The sequence below is a fragment of the Bufo bufo genome (genome assembly GCF_905171765.1).
Source record: "Bufo bufo chromosome 1 unlocalized genomic scaffold, aBufBuf1.1 SUPER_1_unloc_5, whole genome shotgun sequence".
Classification (NCBI taxonomy): Eukaryota; Metazoa; Chordata; class Amphibia; order Anura; family Bufonidae; genus Bufo; species Bufo bufo.
The window spans coordinates 69,795-87,944 of NW_024399967.1; the positions used below are offsets into that span (position 1 = coordinate 69,795).

An 18,150-nucleotide genomic window follows, 5' to 3' on the forward strand; every position below is an offset into this window, starting at 1 on the left:
ACCTCGCCCCCTTGCAAATCAGCCAAGCACTCTGAGCCCCAAGTCATGCAGCAGTCTCTTCTGCTTTTTGATGACTCTGCTAGCAGGGTTTCCCAGGGCCGTCCACCTAGCCCTGCCCCAGAAGTGGAAGAGATTGAGTGCACCGATGGCCAACCACTTATCTTTCAGGATGAGTACATGGGAGGACCATCGCAGCACGTCTCGGATGATGACCAAACACAGGTGCCAACTGCTGGGGCTTTCTGCAGTGTGCAGACCGACAAGGAGGGCAGGGGTGAAGACTGGGTGGAAGATGATGTGGAGGACGATGAGGTCCTCGACCCACATGGAATCAAGGTCATGCGAGTGACCTATGTAGTTCGGAGGAAGAGGCGGTGGTCGCACAGAGCCACCAGCCAAGCAGAAGAGGGAGCAGGGTGCAAAAGCGGAGCGGCCGTCCTCTAGACAGTACGCCTGCTACTGCCCACCGCAGCAAGGGACCGAGCACACCAAAGCCAGCTCCAAGGAGTTCCCTGACGTGGCAGTTCTTCAGAGAATGTGCTGACGAGAAGACACCAGTGGTTTGCACGCTGTGCAATCAGAGCCTGAAGCGAGGCATAAACGTTCTCAACCTGATCACAACCTGCATGACCAGGCATCTAAGTGCAAAGCACGAGCTGCAGTGGAGAAGACACCTCAAAAACCAAGAAAGGTCTCTGACTCCTCCTGCTTCCTGTTCTGCTGCAGTCTCGGCCTCTTCATCCACCTCTGGAGCTACAGTGCCACCTGCCACCCCGCAGAGGATCTGCAGGCAACACCACCACCTGGGTCACCAAGCATCTCCTAATGTCCCACGGAAGCGTTCAGCTCTCCATATCCCAAACGCTGGAGAGGAAGAGGAAGTACCCCCCTACCCACCCGCCATCCCTGGCCCTGAATGCCAGGCCTGGTGGTGTGCGATAATGGGCGAAATCTCGTTGCAGCTCTGGGACTAGCCGGTTTGACGCACATCCCTTGCCTGGCGCATGTGCTGAACTTGGTGGTGCAGAAGTTCATTCACAACTACCCTGACATGTCAGAGCTGCTGCATAAAGTGCGGGCCGTCTGTGCGCGCTTCCGGCGTTCTCACCCTGCTGCTGCTCGCCTGTCTGCGCTACAGCGTAACTTCGGCCTTCCCGCTCACCGCCTCATATGCGACGTGCCCACCAGGTGGAACTCCACTGGGCACATGCTGGACAGACTGTGCGAGCAGCAGCAGGCCATAGTGGAGTTTCAGCTGCAGCACGCACGGGTGAGTCGCTCTGCGGAACAGCAACACTTCACCACCAATGACTGGGCCTCCCTGCGAGACCTGTGTGCCCTGTTGCGCTGTTTCGAGTACTCCACCAACAAGGCCAGTGCCGATAACGCCGTTCTCAGCGTTACTATCCCACTTCTATGTCTCCTTGAAAAAACGCTCCTGGCGATGATGGAAGAGGATGTGGTACAGGAGGAGGAAGAGGAAGAGGGATCATTTCATAGGGTTTCCAGCCAGTCATTCCCAAGTGCCTCCGAGGGTGGGTTCCTGCACCCACAAACCCAAGGTACACAATTGTCCAGCCAGGGCACAGTTCTGGAGGATGACGAGGTGGAGGATGAGGAGATGGAGGAGGAGGAACCGTGTTCACAGCAGGGTGGCACCTGTAATATAATATGGAGGCTATAATGTAAAGTGGATGCTGTAATATAATATGAAGGCTATAAAATAATATGAAGGCTATAATGTAATGTGGAGGCGGTAATATAAAATGGAGGCTATAATGTAATGTGGAGGCGGTAATATAAAATGGAGGCTATAATGTAATGTGGAGGCTGTAATATAATGTGGAGCCTGGCAATAAGGAGGCTGTAATATAATGTGGAAGCTATAAAATAATATGAAGGCTATAATGTAATATGGAGGCTATAATATAATATGGAGGCTATAATGTAAAGTGGAGGCTGTAATATAATGTGGAGGCTATAAAATAATATGAAGGCTATAATGTAATATGGAGGCTATAATATAATATGGAGGCTATAATGTAATGTGGAGGCTGTAATATAATATGGAGGCTATAATGTAATGTGGAGGCTTTAATGTAATGTGGAGGATGTAATATAATGTGCAGCCTGGTAATATGGAGGCTGTAATATAATGTGGAAGCAGTAATATAATATGGAGGCTGTAATATAACGTGTAGGCTGTAATAAAATATGGAGGCTATAATGTAATGTGGAGACTATAATATAACATGGAGGCTATAATGTAATGTGGAGGCTGTAATATAATTTGGAGGCTGTAATGTAATGTGAAGGCTGTAATATAATATGGAGGCTATAATGTAATGTGGAGCCTGGTAATATGGAGGCTGTAATATCTTGTGGAGGCTGTAATATCATGTGGAGCCTGATAATATGGAGGCTGTAATATGTTGTGGAGGCTGTAATAATTTGGAGGCTGGTAATGTGAAGGCTTTAATATATTGTGGGGCCTGGTAATATGGAGTCTGTAATATTATGTGGAGGCTGTAATATAATATAGAGGCTGTAATGTAATATGAAGGCTGTAATATAATATTGAGGCTGTAATTATAATGTGGAGGCTGTAATGTAATGTGAAGGCTGTTATATAATGTGGACGCTTGTAATGTAATGTGGAGGTTGTAATATAATGTGGAGGCCGGTAATATGGAGGCTGTTATATAATATAACAATATAACAAAACAATAACAAGGACAGGTGCACTCTGCAGTCTCACTAGACCCTCAAACTGATTTTAAAATTGAGAACATGTCTAAGCCCGGACACCACGACAAGGTTTCTCAAGTAGCCCGGGACCTAACACTCTCCTACCTGAGCCGTATGGGCAATACCAGGAGCCAGTGGGCAAATTACAGGAGCATAAGGCCGACTCACAAACAGCTCACCAGTTACCTCCAGCATGTAGCCATGCTTCCAATGGGAGGATGTCTATTGTGGTACTTGTGGTTCGCCGCGGGCATCCTCCATTGTATGCATTTTGCTGGGGATTGCCATTAGCAACGGGCCACAAGTGTAGGATTTGCTCCCCTATATATATGCACAACTGCATGTGGGTTCGAGCAGCTCCTGCTAATGCCAACCTGTCTTCTTAGTCTGTTATATAATGTGGAGTCTGTAAGGTGAATGCTGTAATATCATGTGGAGGCTGTAATGTAATGTGGAGAATGTAAATAAGGAGGCTGTAATATAATGTTGAGGTTAATAATATAATATAGAGGCGTTAATATAATGCAGAGGATATAATGTAATTTACAGGCTGGTAACATGGAGGTTGTCAATTATTGTGGAGGCTGTGATGTAATGTGGAGGCTGAAAATATGGAGGCTGTAACATAATGTTTAAGCTGTGATGTGATGTAGAGGCCGGTAATACAGAGCCTGTAATATAATGTGGAGGCCAGTAATGTAATATAATATGGAGACTGTAATGTAGAGGCCGGTAATATGGAAGCTGTAATATAATGTGTAGGCCAGTAATGAAATATAGAGGCTGTAATGTAATGTGGAAGCTGGTAGTATGGAGGCTGTAATGTAATGTAGAGGCTAGTTATATGGAGGCTGTGATATAATCTGGAGGCTGAATATATAAAGGCTGTAACATAATGTTTAGTCTGTGCTGTAATGTAGAGGACGGTTATATGGAGTCTGCAATATAATGTGGAGGCTGTAATGTAATGTGGAGGCTGTAATATAATTTGGAGGCTGTAATGTAATGCAGAGGCTGGTAATATTAAGGCTGTGATGTAACGTGGAGGCTGGTAGTATGGAGGCTGTAATATAATGTAATGTGGAGGCTGGTAGTATGGAGGCTGTGATGTAATGTTTAGGCTGTGATGTAATGTAGAGGCCGGTAATATGGAGTCTGTAATATAATGTGGAGGCCGGTAATTTAACATGGAGACTGGTAATATTTAGGCTGTAAAATAATGTGGAGGCTATAATATGTTGTTGAGGTTGATAATATAATATGGAGGCTGTAATATAATTTGAGGGCTGTAATGTAATGCAGAGGCTAGTAATATGAAGGCTGTAATATACTGTAGAGGCTGTGATGTAATGTGGAGGCTGTTTGTATGGAGGCTGTAATGTAATGTTTAGGATGTGATTTAATGTAGAGGACGGTAATATGGAGTCTGTAATATAATGTGGAGGCTGGTAATGTAACATGGAGACTGTAATGTAATGTGGAGTCTATAATGTAATGTAGAGGCTGTAATATGTTGTTGAGGTTGATAATATAATATGGAGGCTGTGATGTAATGTGGAGGCCATTAATATGGAGGCTGTAATATAATGTTGAGGATGATAATATAGAGGCTGTGATGTAATGTGGAGACTATAATGTAATGTGGAGGCTTTAAATATGGAGGCTGTAATATAATGTGGAGGTTGATAATATAATATGGAGGCTGGAATATAATGTGGAAGCTGTAATATTATATGAAAGCTGTAATGTAATGTGGAGGCTGTAATGTAATGTAGAGGCTGGTAGTATGGAGGCTGTAATGTAATGTAGAGGCTGGTAATATGGAGGCTGTAATATAATGTGGAGGAAGATAATGTAATATGGAGGCTGTAATGTAAGGTGGAGGCTATAATGTAATGCAGAGGCTATAATGTAATGCAGAGGCTGGTAGTATGGAGGCTGTAATATAAGGTGGAGGCTATAATGTAATGCGGAGGCTGTAATAGAATGTGGAGGCTGGTAATATGGAGGCTGTAATATGATTTGGAGGAAGATAATGTAATATGGAGGCTGTAATAGAAACATAGATGAAATATGGAGACTGTAATATAAGGTGGAGGCTATAATGTAATGCAGAGGCTGTAATAGAATGTGGAGGCTGTAATGTAATGTAGAGACTGGTAATATGGAGGCTTTAATATAATGTGGAGGAAGATAATGTAATATGGAGGCTGTAATAGAAACATAGATGTAATATGGATTCTGTAATATAAGGTGGAGGCTATAATGTAATGCAGAGGCTGTAATAGAATGTGGAGGCTGGTAGTATGGAGGCTGTAATGTAATGTGGAGGAAGATAATGTAATATGGAGGCTGTAATAGAAACATAGATGTAATATGGAGGCTGTAATATAAGGTGGAGGCTGTAATGTAATGCAGAGGCTGTAATAGAATGTGGAGGCTGGTAGTATGGAGGCTGTAATATAATGTGGAGGTTGATAATATAATATAGAGACTTTATTTTAATGCGAAGGATATGATGTAATTTACAGGCTGGTAACATGGAGGCTGGAAAATGAAAACCACCAGCACTTCTGAGCTCAGCCAATCAGAGGTGGAGGGCGGGGCCTGGAGTTCAGGAACAGCCCCGCCCCCAGTTCTCTTTCAGGTCCGCCCATGCTCCATATAAAGGAGGGCTCTGGGCTGAGCAGTCACTGCTCTCTGCTCCTCACACCTAGAAGATGTCTGGTCGCGGTAAAGGAGGGAAAGGGCTCGGGAAAGGCGGCGCCAAGCGGCACAGGAAGGTGCTCCGTGATAACATCCAGGGCATCACCAAGCCTGCCATCCGCCGCCTAGCTCGCAGGGGAGGCGTCAAGCGCATCTCCGGCCTCATCTATGAGGAGACTCGCGGGGTGCTGAAAGTCTTCCTGGAGAACGTCATCCGGGACGCCGTCACCTACACCGAGCACGCCAAGAGGAAGACCGTCACCGCCATGGACGTGGTCTACGCGCTCAAGCGCCAGGGCCGCACTCTCTACGGCTTCGGGGGTTAATGCTGCCGCCGCCTCCTCCGTCCTCACAGCACAAAGGCTCTTCTCAGAGCCGCCCACATCTTCCCGGGGAGGAGGAGCTACAATTCCACTGAGGGGTTAACACCGCCCGCCCATCAGGAGATCAGCGGCGCCCTGTGCTCAGTACAGCCGGGGGTCTACAATACAGAAACCCCCCAATAATCTGTAAATCCCGAGCCCCGGGTGTTCTCCACCGCAGCTACGAGACGAGCTGTGCTCGGAGACTGAGGGGTTAATCCGTCCAGCCAATGAGCGGCGCTGGTAATGGTCACATGACCGGCTCCTCCTATATAGGCGGGAAATTCAAACGAGCGACGAGATCCTGAGCTCTCCCAGCCAATAGCAGAGCTCTGGACCCCGCAGCCGTTATGTGCCCGTAGGAGCCTCGTCCTCCTGTCCTGCACTGAGCGGCCGCACAGCCTCTCTCCAGGGAGCGCCACACTGAGGAGGATGATGGGAGTAGTGATCGGGCATGGAGGAGGAGGATGAGGGGAGCTTGTATTGTAACTTCCCATAGCGTTACCGCATCTCATCTAGCTGACAGGGAGGAAAACCGCAGCCACTGTGAGAACAACGGGGAGACCCGGGAGCAGCTCCGCTGGAGACAGGGTGGGGGCTCTGAGAAGAGCCTTTGGGTCCGGAGAGCGGGGGCGGCGCTCACTTGGCGCTGGTGTACTTGGTGACGGCCTTGGTGCCCTCGGAGACGGCGTGCTTGGCCAGCTCTCCGGGCAGCAGCAGGCGCACGGCGGTCTGGATCTCCCGGGAGGTGATGGTGGAGCGCTTGTTGTAGTGAGCCAGGCGGGAGGCTTCCCCTGCGATGCGCTCGAAGATGTCGTTGACGAAGGAGTTCATGATGCCCATGGCCTTGGAGGAGATGCCGGTGTCGGGGTGGACCTGCTTCAGCACCTTGTAGACGTAGATGGCATAGCTCTCCTTCCTGCTCTTCCTCCGCTTCTTGCCGTCCTTCTTCTGGACCTTGGTGACGGCTTTCTTGGAGCCCTTCTTGGGCGCTGGGGCGGACTTGGCTGGATCGGGCATTCTGACTGAGGACAAAATCTCGTCTGTTCTCCTCCTGCCACCGCGGCGGTATTTATACACGGGCCATGCAAATGAGCTGCTGCTGACTGCGCGCCGATCTACTGGAGGAGGGGGTCACGTGGTGTCTCCACTGCTCCCAATTGGCAGCCTCACATCCATCCAGCTGAGCCGGGGGCGGAGCAAATAGAGGGGCGGGGCTCACATACATCCATTCAGCAGAGCCAGGGCGGAGCAACAGGAGAGGCGTGGCTCATATACATCCATTCAGCAGAGCCGGGGGACGGAGCAGCAAGAAGGGAGGGGCTCACATCCATCCATCCAGCAGAGCCGGGGGACGGAGCAAATAGAGGGGCGGGGCTCACATACATACATTCATCAGCAGAGCCGGGGGCGGAGCAACAGGAGAGGCGTGGCTCACATCCATCTATTCAGCAGAGCCGGGGGCGGAGCAGCAAGAAGGGAGGGGCTCACATACATTCATAGAGCTGAGTCGGAGGGCGGAGCAGGAGGAGGGGTTGGGCTCATAGCCATTCAATCTGCTAAACCGGGGGGCGGAGCAGAACTCACATCCATCCATTCAGATGAGCCGGGGGCGGGGCTAGCAGCTCTCTTCCGTCTATCAGGGCCTCGCTGCTCTGCTGATAACCGCCCCGCCCCTCACTGCGCCCCGCCCCCTGCTGGTAGTGATGCCGCCGCTGAGTGTACTGTGCGGGCAGGGGGGTCGTGCGCTCTATCCCTGGACACCAGCGCAGCGATGGAGCCGCTCTTCTCCGCACAGTGAATACGGGACTGTTCTCCCCTTCTCCGGTGGGGAGCGGGAGAAGGCGGCCACTGACGGGTTAATACTGAGCAGGCTATGGGGGCGGGGCTATAGAACTAGTACCTTGACTTTAGAAATTCCCGCACAATTACCGTCCGGTTAGAATTCAGCGGCCGTGGAGAAGCTCCGCCCCCAGCTCATCTGAATGGATGAAGCTCCTGCTGCTCCGCCCACCGGCTTAGCTGAATAGATGGTTGTGAGCCCCGCCCCTCCTGTCTCCGCCCCCCGCTCTTCTCAGAGCCCCCACCTTCTCTAGGACGGAGCTGCCGCATTGTGTGAATACATGGAAGCCTCATGTCCGAGGCGGATTATTCCCTCATTATAGACCAGATCGGGAGGATGAGGGGAGTAGTGATCGTATACTCGGGAGGATGGGGGAGTAGTGATCAGACAGTGAGGATGATGGGGGAGTAGTGATCAGACAGTGAGGAGGATGGGGGGAGTAGTGATCAGACAGTGAGGATGGGGGAGTAATGATCGGCCAGAGAGAAGTTGGGCAATGAGGAGAATGAGTGAAGTAGTTATATGGTACTGAGGATGATGAGGGGAGTAGTGGTCAGCCAGTGAGGAGGATGAGGGCAGTAGTGATCTGCTAATGGATGGATGTGAGCCCCGCCGTGCGCTCTATCCCCGGACACCAGCGCAGAGCTGGAGAAGGGGGCGGAGCTATAGAAGAAGTGCTTTACAGTGATTGGCTGATCTCTGGCTTTTGAAATTCCCGCTCAATTACAGTCCGGTCAGAATCCAGCGGCCGTGGAGGAGCAGTCCATTACACACAGGGGCACTTACCGCTCCTGACCTGCTGCCAGTACGGGCAGACATTGCTGCTGTAGAGGGTTCGTCCCCTGTGTGTAATGGACTGCTCCTCCACGGCCGCTGGATTCTGACCGGACTGTAATTGAGCGGGAATTTCAAAAGCCAGAGATCAGCCAATCACTGTAACGTACTAGTTCTGTAGCTCCGCCCCATAGCCTGCTCAGTATTAACCCGTCAGTGGCCGCCTTCTCCCGCCCCCCACCGGAGAAGGGGAGAACAGTCCTGTATTCACTGTGCGGAGAAGAGCGGCTCCATCGCTGCGCTGGTGGGCGGGGCGCAGAGAGGAGCGGGAGGGGCTTATTACCCGGAGACACGCCCATCAGCTGGGACTGCCGGATAGGATGGGCTCCGCCTCTTGTGAACGATGATTGGTAACGGAAGTTTTGGCGGGCACATCATTGTACGAATAAACCAATAGTGATGTAGGGGTGTGGTTTACATGAGCCAATGAGGACGAGGCCGGGAGTATAAATAATCTGCACGGTCCTTTCCTCACCTCACTCTCTTGCTGTGTACAACCGCCTCCATCCTCCCTGCCCACCGCCATCTCCACTCAGCGCTGCTGGGGGCGGGGCTATAGGACAAGTGCTTTACAGTGATTGGCTGATCTCCTGGCTTTTGAAATTCCCGCTCAATTACAGTCCGGGTAGAATTCAGCGGCCAAACCCTCTACAGCAGCAATGTCTGCCCGGACTCGCAGCAGGTCAGGAGCGGTGATGTCCGATTCATGTCGGAGGAGGAGGGGAGGCCAGCAGCCAATCAGAGCGGAGGCGCACACGGTCCAGGGAGTCGTGCACTGAGGCTAAGAATCCAATGATCCGACTCCTTCTATTCTCTGAGTCACTAGAACAATACACGGAGTCTCTGACCGGCTGCAGCAGTATAAAGCCCCCGCAGTGCTGTCCATAGAATAGAGCGCCCCCCACTCAGTATAATGCCCAGATCAGGGCCCTCAGTCCGGTCACCACTGATCGAACACTTATTACCTATCCGGCTACCTTGTCAGCAACTGAAGCCAAAGATTCTATTCCTGTAAAAGATCCAAACTCCCCATCTCTAGTCAGGAGCGGTAAGTGGCCCTGTGTGACGCCTCCTCCACAGCGGAGATCAGCGGCATCGCCAGCTCAGTCGTGCAGACCATGTGGGTGGCTCTTAGAAGAGCCTTTGGTTCCGGGGGGCACAGCAGCAGCAGCAGAGCCGGGCTCACTTGCTCTTGGCCGACTTGGTGCTCTCGGTCTTCTTGGGCAGCAGCACGGCCTGGATGTTGGGCAGGACGCCTCCCTGGGCGATGGTGACGCCGCCCAGCAGCTTGTTGAGCTCCTCGTCGTTGCGCACGGCCAGCTGCAGGTGGCGGGGGATGATGCGGGTCTTCTTGTTGTCGCGGGCGGCATTGCCGGCCAGCTCCAGGATCTCGGCGGTGAGATACTCGAGCACAGCGGCCAAGTAGACGGGAGCGCCGGCGCCCACCCTCTGGGCGTAGTTGCCCTTGCGGAGGAGCCTGTGCACTCGGCCGACCGGGAACTGGAGCCCTGCCCGGGAGGAGCGGGTCTTGGCCTTAGCCCGGACTTTGCCTCCTTGTTTGCCGCGTCCAGACATCGTCCTCTTCTCTGTACAGATGAGACTGACAGCCCCGCTCCGCCCGTCACTTCTTATACCGGATGGCGCAGGGAGAACTCCTCTGTGATTGGCCGAATCCAAATCCGGTTTTCAGCGCCAAATCCTGCAGCCAATGAGGGAGCAGATAAACTGGAAAGGCATGTGAGGACACGCCCACATAGCGCCGGTGTATCCCCGAGTGCCCGGCTCTGTGGGTCCATCCAGCCGCTCGTCCTTCACTACCTCCTCCTCCTCAAGTGTCCAATCACTACTCCACTCATTCTCAGTGCCGATCCCTACTCCCCCCCCATCCTTCTCACTGGCCAATCACTCCTCCCCCCATCCTCCTCAAGTGTCCAATCACTACTGCCCTCATCCTCCTCAGTGTCCCATCACTACTCCACTCATTCTCAGTGCCGATCCCTATTCCCCCCCCATCCTTCTCACTGGCCAATCACTCCTCCCCCCATCCTCCTCAAGTGTCCAATCACTACTGCCCTCATCCTCCTCAGTGTCCCATCACTACTCCACTCATTCTCAGTGCCGATCCCTACTCCCCCCCCATCCTTCTCACTGGCCAATCACTCCTCCCCTCATCCTCCCGAGTACACGATCACTACTCCCCTCATCCTCCCGATCAGTGGTCTATAATGAGGGAATAATCCGCCTCGGACATGAGGCTTCCATGTATTAACACAATGCGGCAGCTCCGTCCTAGAGAAGGGGGGGGCTCTGAGAAGAGCGGGGCGGAGCAGCAGGAGAGAGCAGGAGGGGCGGGGCTCACATCCATCTAATCAGCCGAGCCGGGGGCGGAGCAGCAGGAGGGGCGTGGCTCACAGCCATTCATTCAGCTGAGCCGGTGGGCGGGGCTCATATCCATCTATGGGGCGGGGCTCATATCCATCTATGGGGCGGGGTTCACATCCATCCATTCAGATGAGCCGGGGGCGGAGCTAGTCCACGCCACGGCGCTGAATTCTAACCGGACGGTAATTGAGCGGGAATTTCAAAAGCCATGGTGCTAGTTCTATAGCCACGCCCCCAGAGCCTGCTCAGTATTAACCCGTCAGTGGCCGCCTTCTCCCGCCCCCCACCGGAGAAGGGGAGAACAGTCCCGTATTCACTGTGCGGAGAAGAGCGGCTCCATCGCTGCGCTGGTGTCCAGGGATAGAGCGCACGACCCCCCTGCACGCACAGTACACTCAGCGGCGGCATCACTACCAGCAGGGGGCGGGGCGCAGTGAGGGGCGGTTATCAGCCGAGCAGCGAGGCCCTGATAGACGGAAGAGAGCGGCGCTTACAGGGTTAACCCGCCCCCTATTCCTGCCCGCAGAGGAGCCGGAGCCCCCGCCCGCTGTGAGCGGAGAACGAGGGCAGAAGGGCGGAGTGGAGCTCGTCTGAGGAGGAGGTGGCGGCTCTGAGAAGAGCCTTTGGGGGAGAGGTGCGGGCGGCGCCGGTTACTTCTTGGCCGCGCTCTTCTTGGGTTTCGCCACTTTCTTAGCCGGACTCTTGGCAGCCTTGGGTTTGGCCGCCTTCTTAGCCGGACTCTTGGCCAGCTTCTTGGGCTTGGGGGCAGCCTTCGGCTTCTTGGGGCTCTTGGCTGCTTTCTTGGCCGCGGCTGGTTTCTTAGCCTTTTTCGGGCTCTTGGCCGGAGCCTTCTTGGGCTTCTTCGGGGATTTAGCGGGTTTCTTGGCCGCAGTAGCTGCAGGTTTCTTGGCCGCCGCCGGCTTCTTCTTCTTGGCCGCCGCCTTGTCCTTGCTCTCCTGCTGCTTCTTGTTGAGCTTGAAGGAGCCGGAGGCGCCGCTGCCCTTCACCTGGGTGAGGGTCCCCTTGGTGACCAGAGCCCTGATGGCCACCTTGATGCGGCTATTGTTCTTCTCTACATCGCATCCTCCGGCAGCCAGAGCCTTCTTCAGGGCGGCCAGAGACACCCCGCTGCGCTCCTTGGAGGCGGACACGGCTGTGACCAGGAGCTCGGACACGCTGGGACCGGACGGCTTCTTGCTTTTCTTGGCGCCCCCTGCTGCCGCGGCGGATTTCCTCGGCTGCTTCTTGGACTTGGCGGCCGCTTCGGCGGGAGGAGGAGGAGCGGCGGCTGCTGGCGCGGTCTCTGCCATCGTGTGAGACGTGGGGAGAAAACACAAAGACTTCTCCTGGAGAAAACACTGAGGCCGGAGCCGGGGCCGCCTCTTATATGTGCAGCGCTGCGCAGTGATTGGCTGCCGAGCTCCGCCCTCCTGCGCGTCTATTGGCTGACACTGGACACAGGCCCCGCCTTCACCCCTCTCAGCCCGGCTGCAGCTCCGCTCTCCCCTTGTGCTTCCCTGCCCGGGAGAAGAGCCCTTTAGCGGCTAGAACCGGACAGGAGAGGCCGCCTTCTCCGCGCCTTCCTCCTCCCGGACATCCCCCCTCACCGTGTGTCGCCGTCTGTGGCGGAGGAGGCCGGAGCAGGCCCCGGGATCTCCGCCACAGTCCTCCCGCTCTGCCTGCCGTTCTGCACATCCGGCTGGATCCGGCCCGATGGCTCCGCTGCGGGGGCTCGTTCCCTCTCTTCCCGGCCCTCGTCCCCATCCCAGGGCTCTTTCCCACAAGGTGGGGCCGCAGGAAGCTGCTTGGACGCTGCGGGGAGGAGCTGGAGCCGCGGAGAGCCCGGGAGGGTAACACAGGCGGCGGCCTCCGCTCCCTGCCGGCTCCAGTGCTCCGTGTCCCCGCACATTCCCCGCCGCAGTGATGCCGCCTCATGTGTGTACAGGGCTCTCAGGGGGCAGAGATGCGTCTTGTGGTCAGGGCTCCGCAGATGACAGAGGACTTCTCTCCTGGGCTCCTGGCTGCAGCAGAGGGGGTGCCGGTACAATGGGGCAGAGTATGGCCCCGCCCCCCAGAAGTGTGGACCCCGCTTTACTGAAACATTCTGGTAGAGAAAACTGCCCCTATAATCCCCCTCATTGCACCTCCGTAATCTCAGTACAATACCGCAAAGTACAGTATATTATAGTATAGTATAGTACAGTATAGTACAGTATAGGACAGTATAGCACAGTATAGTATAGTGCAGTATATTATAGTATAGCATAGTATAGGACAGTATAGTATATAATAGTACAGTATAGTATAGTACAGTATATTATAGTATAGGACAGTATATTATAGTATAGGACAGTATATTATAGTATAGGACAGTATATTATAGTGCAGTATAGTACAGTATAGTATAGTACAGTATATTATAGTATAGCACAGTATATTATAGCATAGTACAGTATATAATAGTATAGTACAGTATATTATTGTACAGCACAGTACAGTATATTATAGTACAGCATAGTATATTATAGTATAGTACAGTATAGCACCGTATAGTATAATACAGTATAGTATAGTACAGCACAGTATAGTATATAATAGTACAGTTTAGTATAGTACAGTATATTATAGTAGAGTATAGTACAGCACAGTATATTATAGCATAGTACAGTATATTATTGTACAGCACAGTACAGTATATTATAGTACAGCATAGTATATTATAGTATAGTACAGTATAGTATAATACAGTATAGTATAGTACAGCACAGTATAGTATATAATAGTATAGTACAGTATATTATAGTACAGTATATTATAGTACAGTAGTATAGTGCAGTATAGTATAGTACAGTATAATATATTATAGTACAGCACAGTATAGTATATTATAGTATAGTGCAGTATATTATAGTACAGCATAGTATAGTACAGCACAGTATAATATATTATAGTATAGTATAGTATAGCATAGTATATTATAGTATAGTGCAGTATATCATAGTATAGTATAGCACAGTATAGTATATTATAGTATAACACAGTATAGTACAGTATATTATAGTACAGGATAGTATAGTATAGGACAGTATAGTATATAATAGTACAGTTTAGTATAGTACAGTATATTATAGTATAGTATAGTATAGGACAGTATAGTACAGCACAGTATAGTACAGTATATTATAGTACAGCACAGTATAGTACAGCACAGTATATTATAGTACAGTATAGTGCAGTATATTATAGTATAGTACAGCATAGTATAGTATAGCACAGTATAATATATTATAGTACAGTATAGCACAGTATAGTATATTATAGTATAGCAGAGTATAGTACAGCACAGTATAGTACAGTATATTATAGTACAGGACTGTATAGTATAGTACAGTATATTACAGTACAGTAGTATAGTACAGCACAGTATAGTGCAGTATATTATAGTATAGTATAGCACAGTATAATATATTATAGTACAGCACAGTATAGTATCGCACAGTATAGTATATTATAGTATAGTACAGCACAGTATAGTCTAGCACAGTATAGTACAGTATAGTGCAGTATATTATAGTACAGCATAGTATAGTACAGCACAGTATAATATATTATAGTATAGTACAGTATAGTATAGCACAGTATAGTATATTATAGTATAGTGCAGTATATCATAGTATAGTATAGCACAGTATAATATATTATAGTACAGTATAGTATAGTACAGCACAGTATAGTATAGCACAGTATAGTATATTATAGTATAACACAGTATAGTACAGTATATTATAGTACAGGATAGTATAGTATAGGACAGTATAGTATATAATAGTACAGTTTAGTATAGTACAGTATATTATAGTATAGGACAGTATAGTACAGCACAGTATAGTACAGTATATTATAGTATAGTACAGTATAGTGCAGTATATTATAGTACAGCATAGTATAGTACAGCACAGTATAATATATTATAGTATAGTAAAGTATAGTATAGCATAGTATATTATAGTATAGTGCAGTATATCATAGTATAGTATAGTACAGTATATTATAGTACAGGATAGTATAGTATAGGACAGTATAGTATATAATAGTACAGTTTAGTATAGTACAGTATATTATAGTATAGTATAGGACAGTATAGTACAGCACAGTATAGCACAGTATATTATAGTACAGCACAGTATAGTACAGCACAGTATAGTACAGCACAGTATATTATAGTACAGTATAGTGCAGTATATTATAGTATAGTACAGCATAGTATAGTATAGCACAGTATAATATATTATAGTACAGTATAGCACAGTATAGTATATTATAGTATAGCAGAGTATAGTACAGCACAGTATAGTACAGTATATTATAGTACAGGACTGTATAGTATAGTACAGTATATTACAGTACAGTAGTATAGTACAGCACAGTATAGTGCAGTATATTATAGTATAGTATAGCACAGTATAATATATTATAGTACAGCACAGTATAGTATCGCACAGTATAGTATATTATAGTATAGTACAGCACAGTATAGTCTAGCACAGTATAGTACAGTATAGTACAGTATATTATAGTACAGCATAGTATAGTACAGCACAGTATAATATATTATAGTATAGTACAGTATAGTATAGCACAGTATAGTATATTATAGTATAGTGCAGTATATCATAGTATAGTATAGCACAGTATAATATATTATAGTACAGTATAGTATAGTACATCACAGTATAGTATAGCACAGTATAGTATATTATAGTATAACACAGTATAGTACAGTATATTATAGTACAGGATAGTATAGTATAGGACAGTATAGTATATAATAGTACAGTTTAGTATATTACAGTATATTATAGTATAGGACAGTATAGTACAGCACAGTATAGTACAGTATATTATAGTACAGGATAGTATAGTACAGCACAGTATAGTACAGGACTGTATAGTACAGCACAGTATAGAATATTATAGTATAGTACAGTATATAGTACAGCACAGCATAGTATAGCACAGTATAGTACAGCACAGTATAGTACAGCACAGTATAGTACAGTATATTATAGTATAGTATAGCACAGTATAATATATTATAGTACAGTATAGCACAGTATAGTATATTATAGTATAGTACAGGACAGTATTGTATAGTACAGTATATTATAGTGCAGCATAGTATAGTACAGTATATTATAGTATAGTATAGCACAGTATAGTATATTATAGTACAGTATAGTATAGCACAGTATAGTATAGCACTGTATAATACAGCACAGTATAGTACAGCACAGTATAGTACAGTATAATATAGTATAGCACAGTATAGTATAGGACAGTATAGTATATAATAGTACAGTTTAGTGAAGTACAGTATATTATAGTATAGTATAGTATAGGACAGTATAGTACAGTGTAGTATAGCACAGTATAGTATAGCACAGTATAGTATAGTGCAGTATAGTATAGGACAGTATAGTATATAATAGTACAGTTTAGTATAGTACAGTATAGTACAGCACAGTATAGTACAGCACAGTATAGCACAGCACAGTATAGCACAGCACAGTATAGTACAGTATAGTATAGCACAGTATAGTATAGAACAGTATAGTATATAATAGTACAGTTTAGTAAAGTACAGTATATTATAGTATAGTACAGTATATTATAGTACAGTATAGGACAGTATAGTATAGTGCAGTATATTATAGTATAGCATAGTATAGGACAGTATAGTATATAATAGTACAGTATATTATAGTATAGTACAGATTATTATAGTACAGCACAGTATAGTATAGTACAGTATAGTACAGCACAGTATAATACAGCACGGTACAGTATGGTATAGTACAGTATAATATAGTATAGAACAGTATAGTATATAATAGTACAGTTTAGTATAGTACAGTATATTATAGTATAGTACAGATTATTATAGTACAGCACAGTATAGTACAGTATAATATAGTATAGTACAGCACAGTATAGTACAGTATAGTATAGCACAGTATAGTATAGGACAGTATAGTATATAATAGTACAGTTTAGTGAAGTACAGTATATTATAGTACAGTATATTATAGTACAGCACAGTATAGTACAGCACAGTATAGTATAGTGCAGTATATTATAGTACAGCACAGTATAGTACAGCACAGTATAGTATAGTGCAGTATATTATAGTATAGCATAGTATAGGACAGTATAGTATATAATAGTACAGTATAGTACAGTATATTATAGTATAGTACAGATTATTATAGTACAGTATAGCACAGTATAGTATAGTACAGTATAGTACAGCACAGTATAATACGGCACAGTATAGTACAGTATGGTATAGTACAGTATAATATAGTATAGCACAGTATAGTATAGAACAGTATAGTATATAATAGTACAGTTTAGTAAAGTACAGTATATTATAGTACAGTATAGTATAGTGCAGTATATTATAGCATAGGACAGTATAGTACAGTATAGCACAGTATAGGACAGTATAGCACAGTATAGTATAGTGCAGTATATTATAGTATAGCATAGTATAGGACAGTATAGTATATAATAGTTCAGTTTAGTAAAGTACAGTATATTATAGTACAGTATAGTACAGTATAGTATAGTGCAGTATATTATAGCATAGGACAGTATAGTACAGTATAGCACAGTATAGGACAGTATAGCACAGTATAGTATAGTGCAGTATATTATAGTATAGCATAGTATAGGACAGTATAGTATATAATAGTACAGTTTAGTAAAGTACAGTATAGTACAGTATAGTATAGTGCAGTATATTATAGCATAGGACAGTATAGTACAGTATAGCACAGTATAGGACAGTATAGCACAGTATAGTATAGTGCAGTATATTATAGTATAGCATAGTATAGGATAGGACAGTATAGTATATAATAGTACAGTTTAGTAAAGTACAGTATATTATAGTACAGTATAGTACAGTATAGTATAGTGCAGTATATTATAGCATAGGACAGTATAGTACAGTATAGCACAGTATAGGACAGTATAGCACAGTATAGTATAGTGCAGTATATTATAGTATAGTATAGGACAGTATAGTATATAATAGTACAGTTTAGTAAAGTACAGTATATTATAGTACAGTATAGTACAGTATAGTATAGTGCAGTATATTATAGCATAGGACAGTATAGTACAGTATAGCACAGTATAGGACAGTATAGCACAGTATAGTATAGTGCAGTATATTATAGTATAGTATAGGACAGTATAGTATATAATAGT

The 18,150-nt window shown here is 46.7% G+C and overlaps 3 protein-coding genes across 3 annotated transcripts; all 3 read right to left on the reverse strand.

Annotated features, from left to right (window-relative positions):
• Positions 1-6,410: 6,410 nt before the first annotated feature.
• LOC120982717 (histone H2B type 2-F) lies at positions 6,411-6,836 on the reverse strand. The gene has a single exon (XM_040412978.1). The coding sequence runs from the start codon at positions 6,834-6,836 to the stop codon at positions 6,456-6,458; it is 381 nt and encodes a 126-aa protein (XP_040268912.1). The 3' UTR covers positions 6,411-6,455.
• A 2,833-nt stretch (positions 6,837-9,669) lies between these two features.
• On the reverse strand, positions 9,670-10,105 carry LOC120982716 (histone H2A type 1-like). Its single transcript, XM_040412976.1, has one exon. The coding sequence runs from the start codon at positions 10,066-10,068 to the stop codon at positions 9,676-9,678; it is 393 nt and encodes a 130-aa protein (XP_040268910.1). The 5' UTR covers positions 10,069-10,105; the 3' UTR covers positions 9,670-9,675.
• A 1,420-nt stretch (positions 10,106-11,525) lies between these two features.
• On the reverse strand, positions 11,526-12,185 carry LOC120982715 (histone H1A-like). Its single transcript, XM_040412975.1, has one exon. The coding sequence runs from the start codon at positions 12,183-12,185 to the stop codon at positions 11,526-11,528; it is 660 nt and encodes a 219-aa protein (XP_040268909.1).
• Between the last annotated feature and the right edge of the window lie 5,965 nt (positions 12,186-18,150).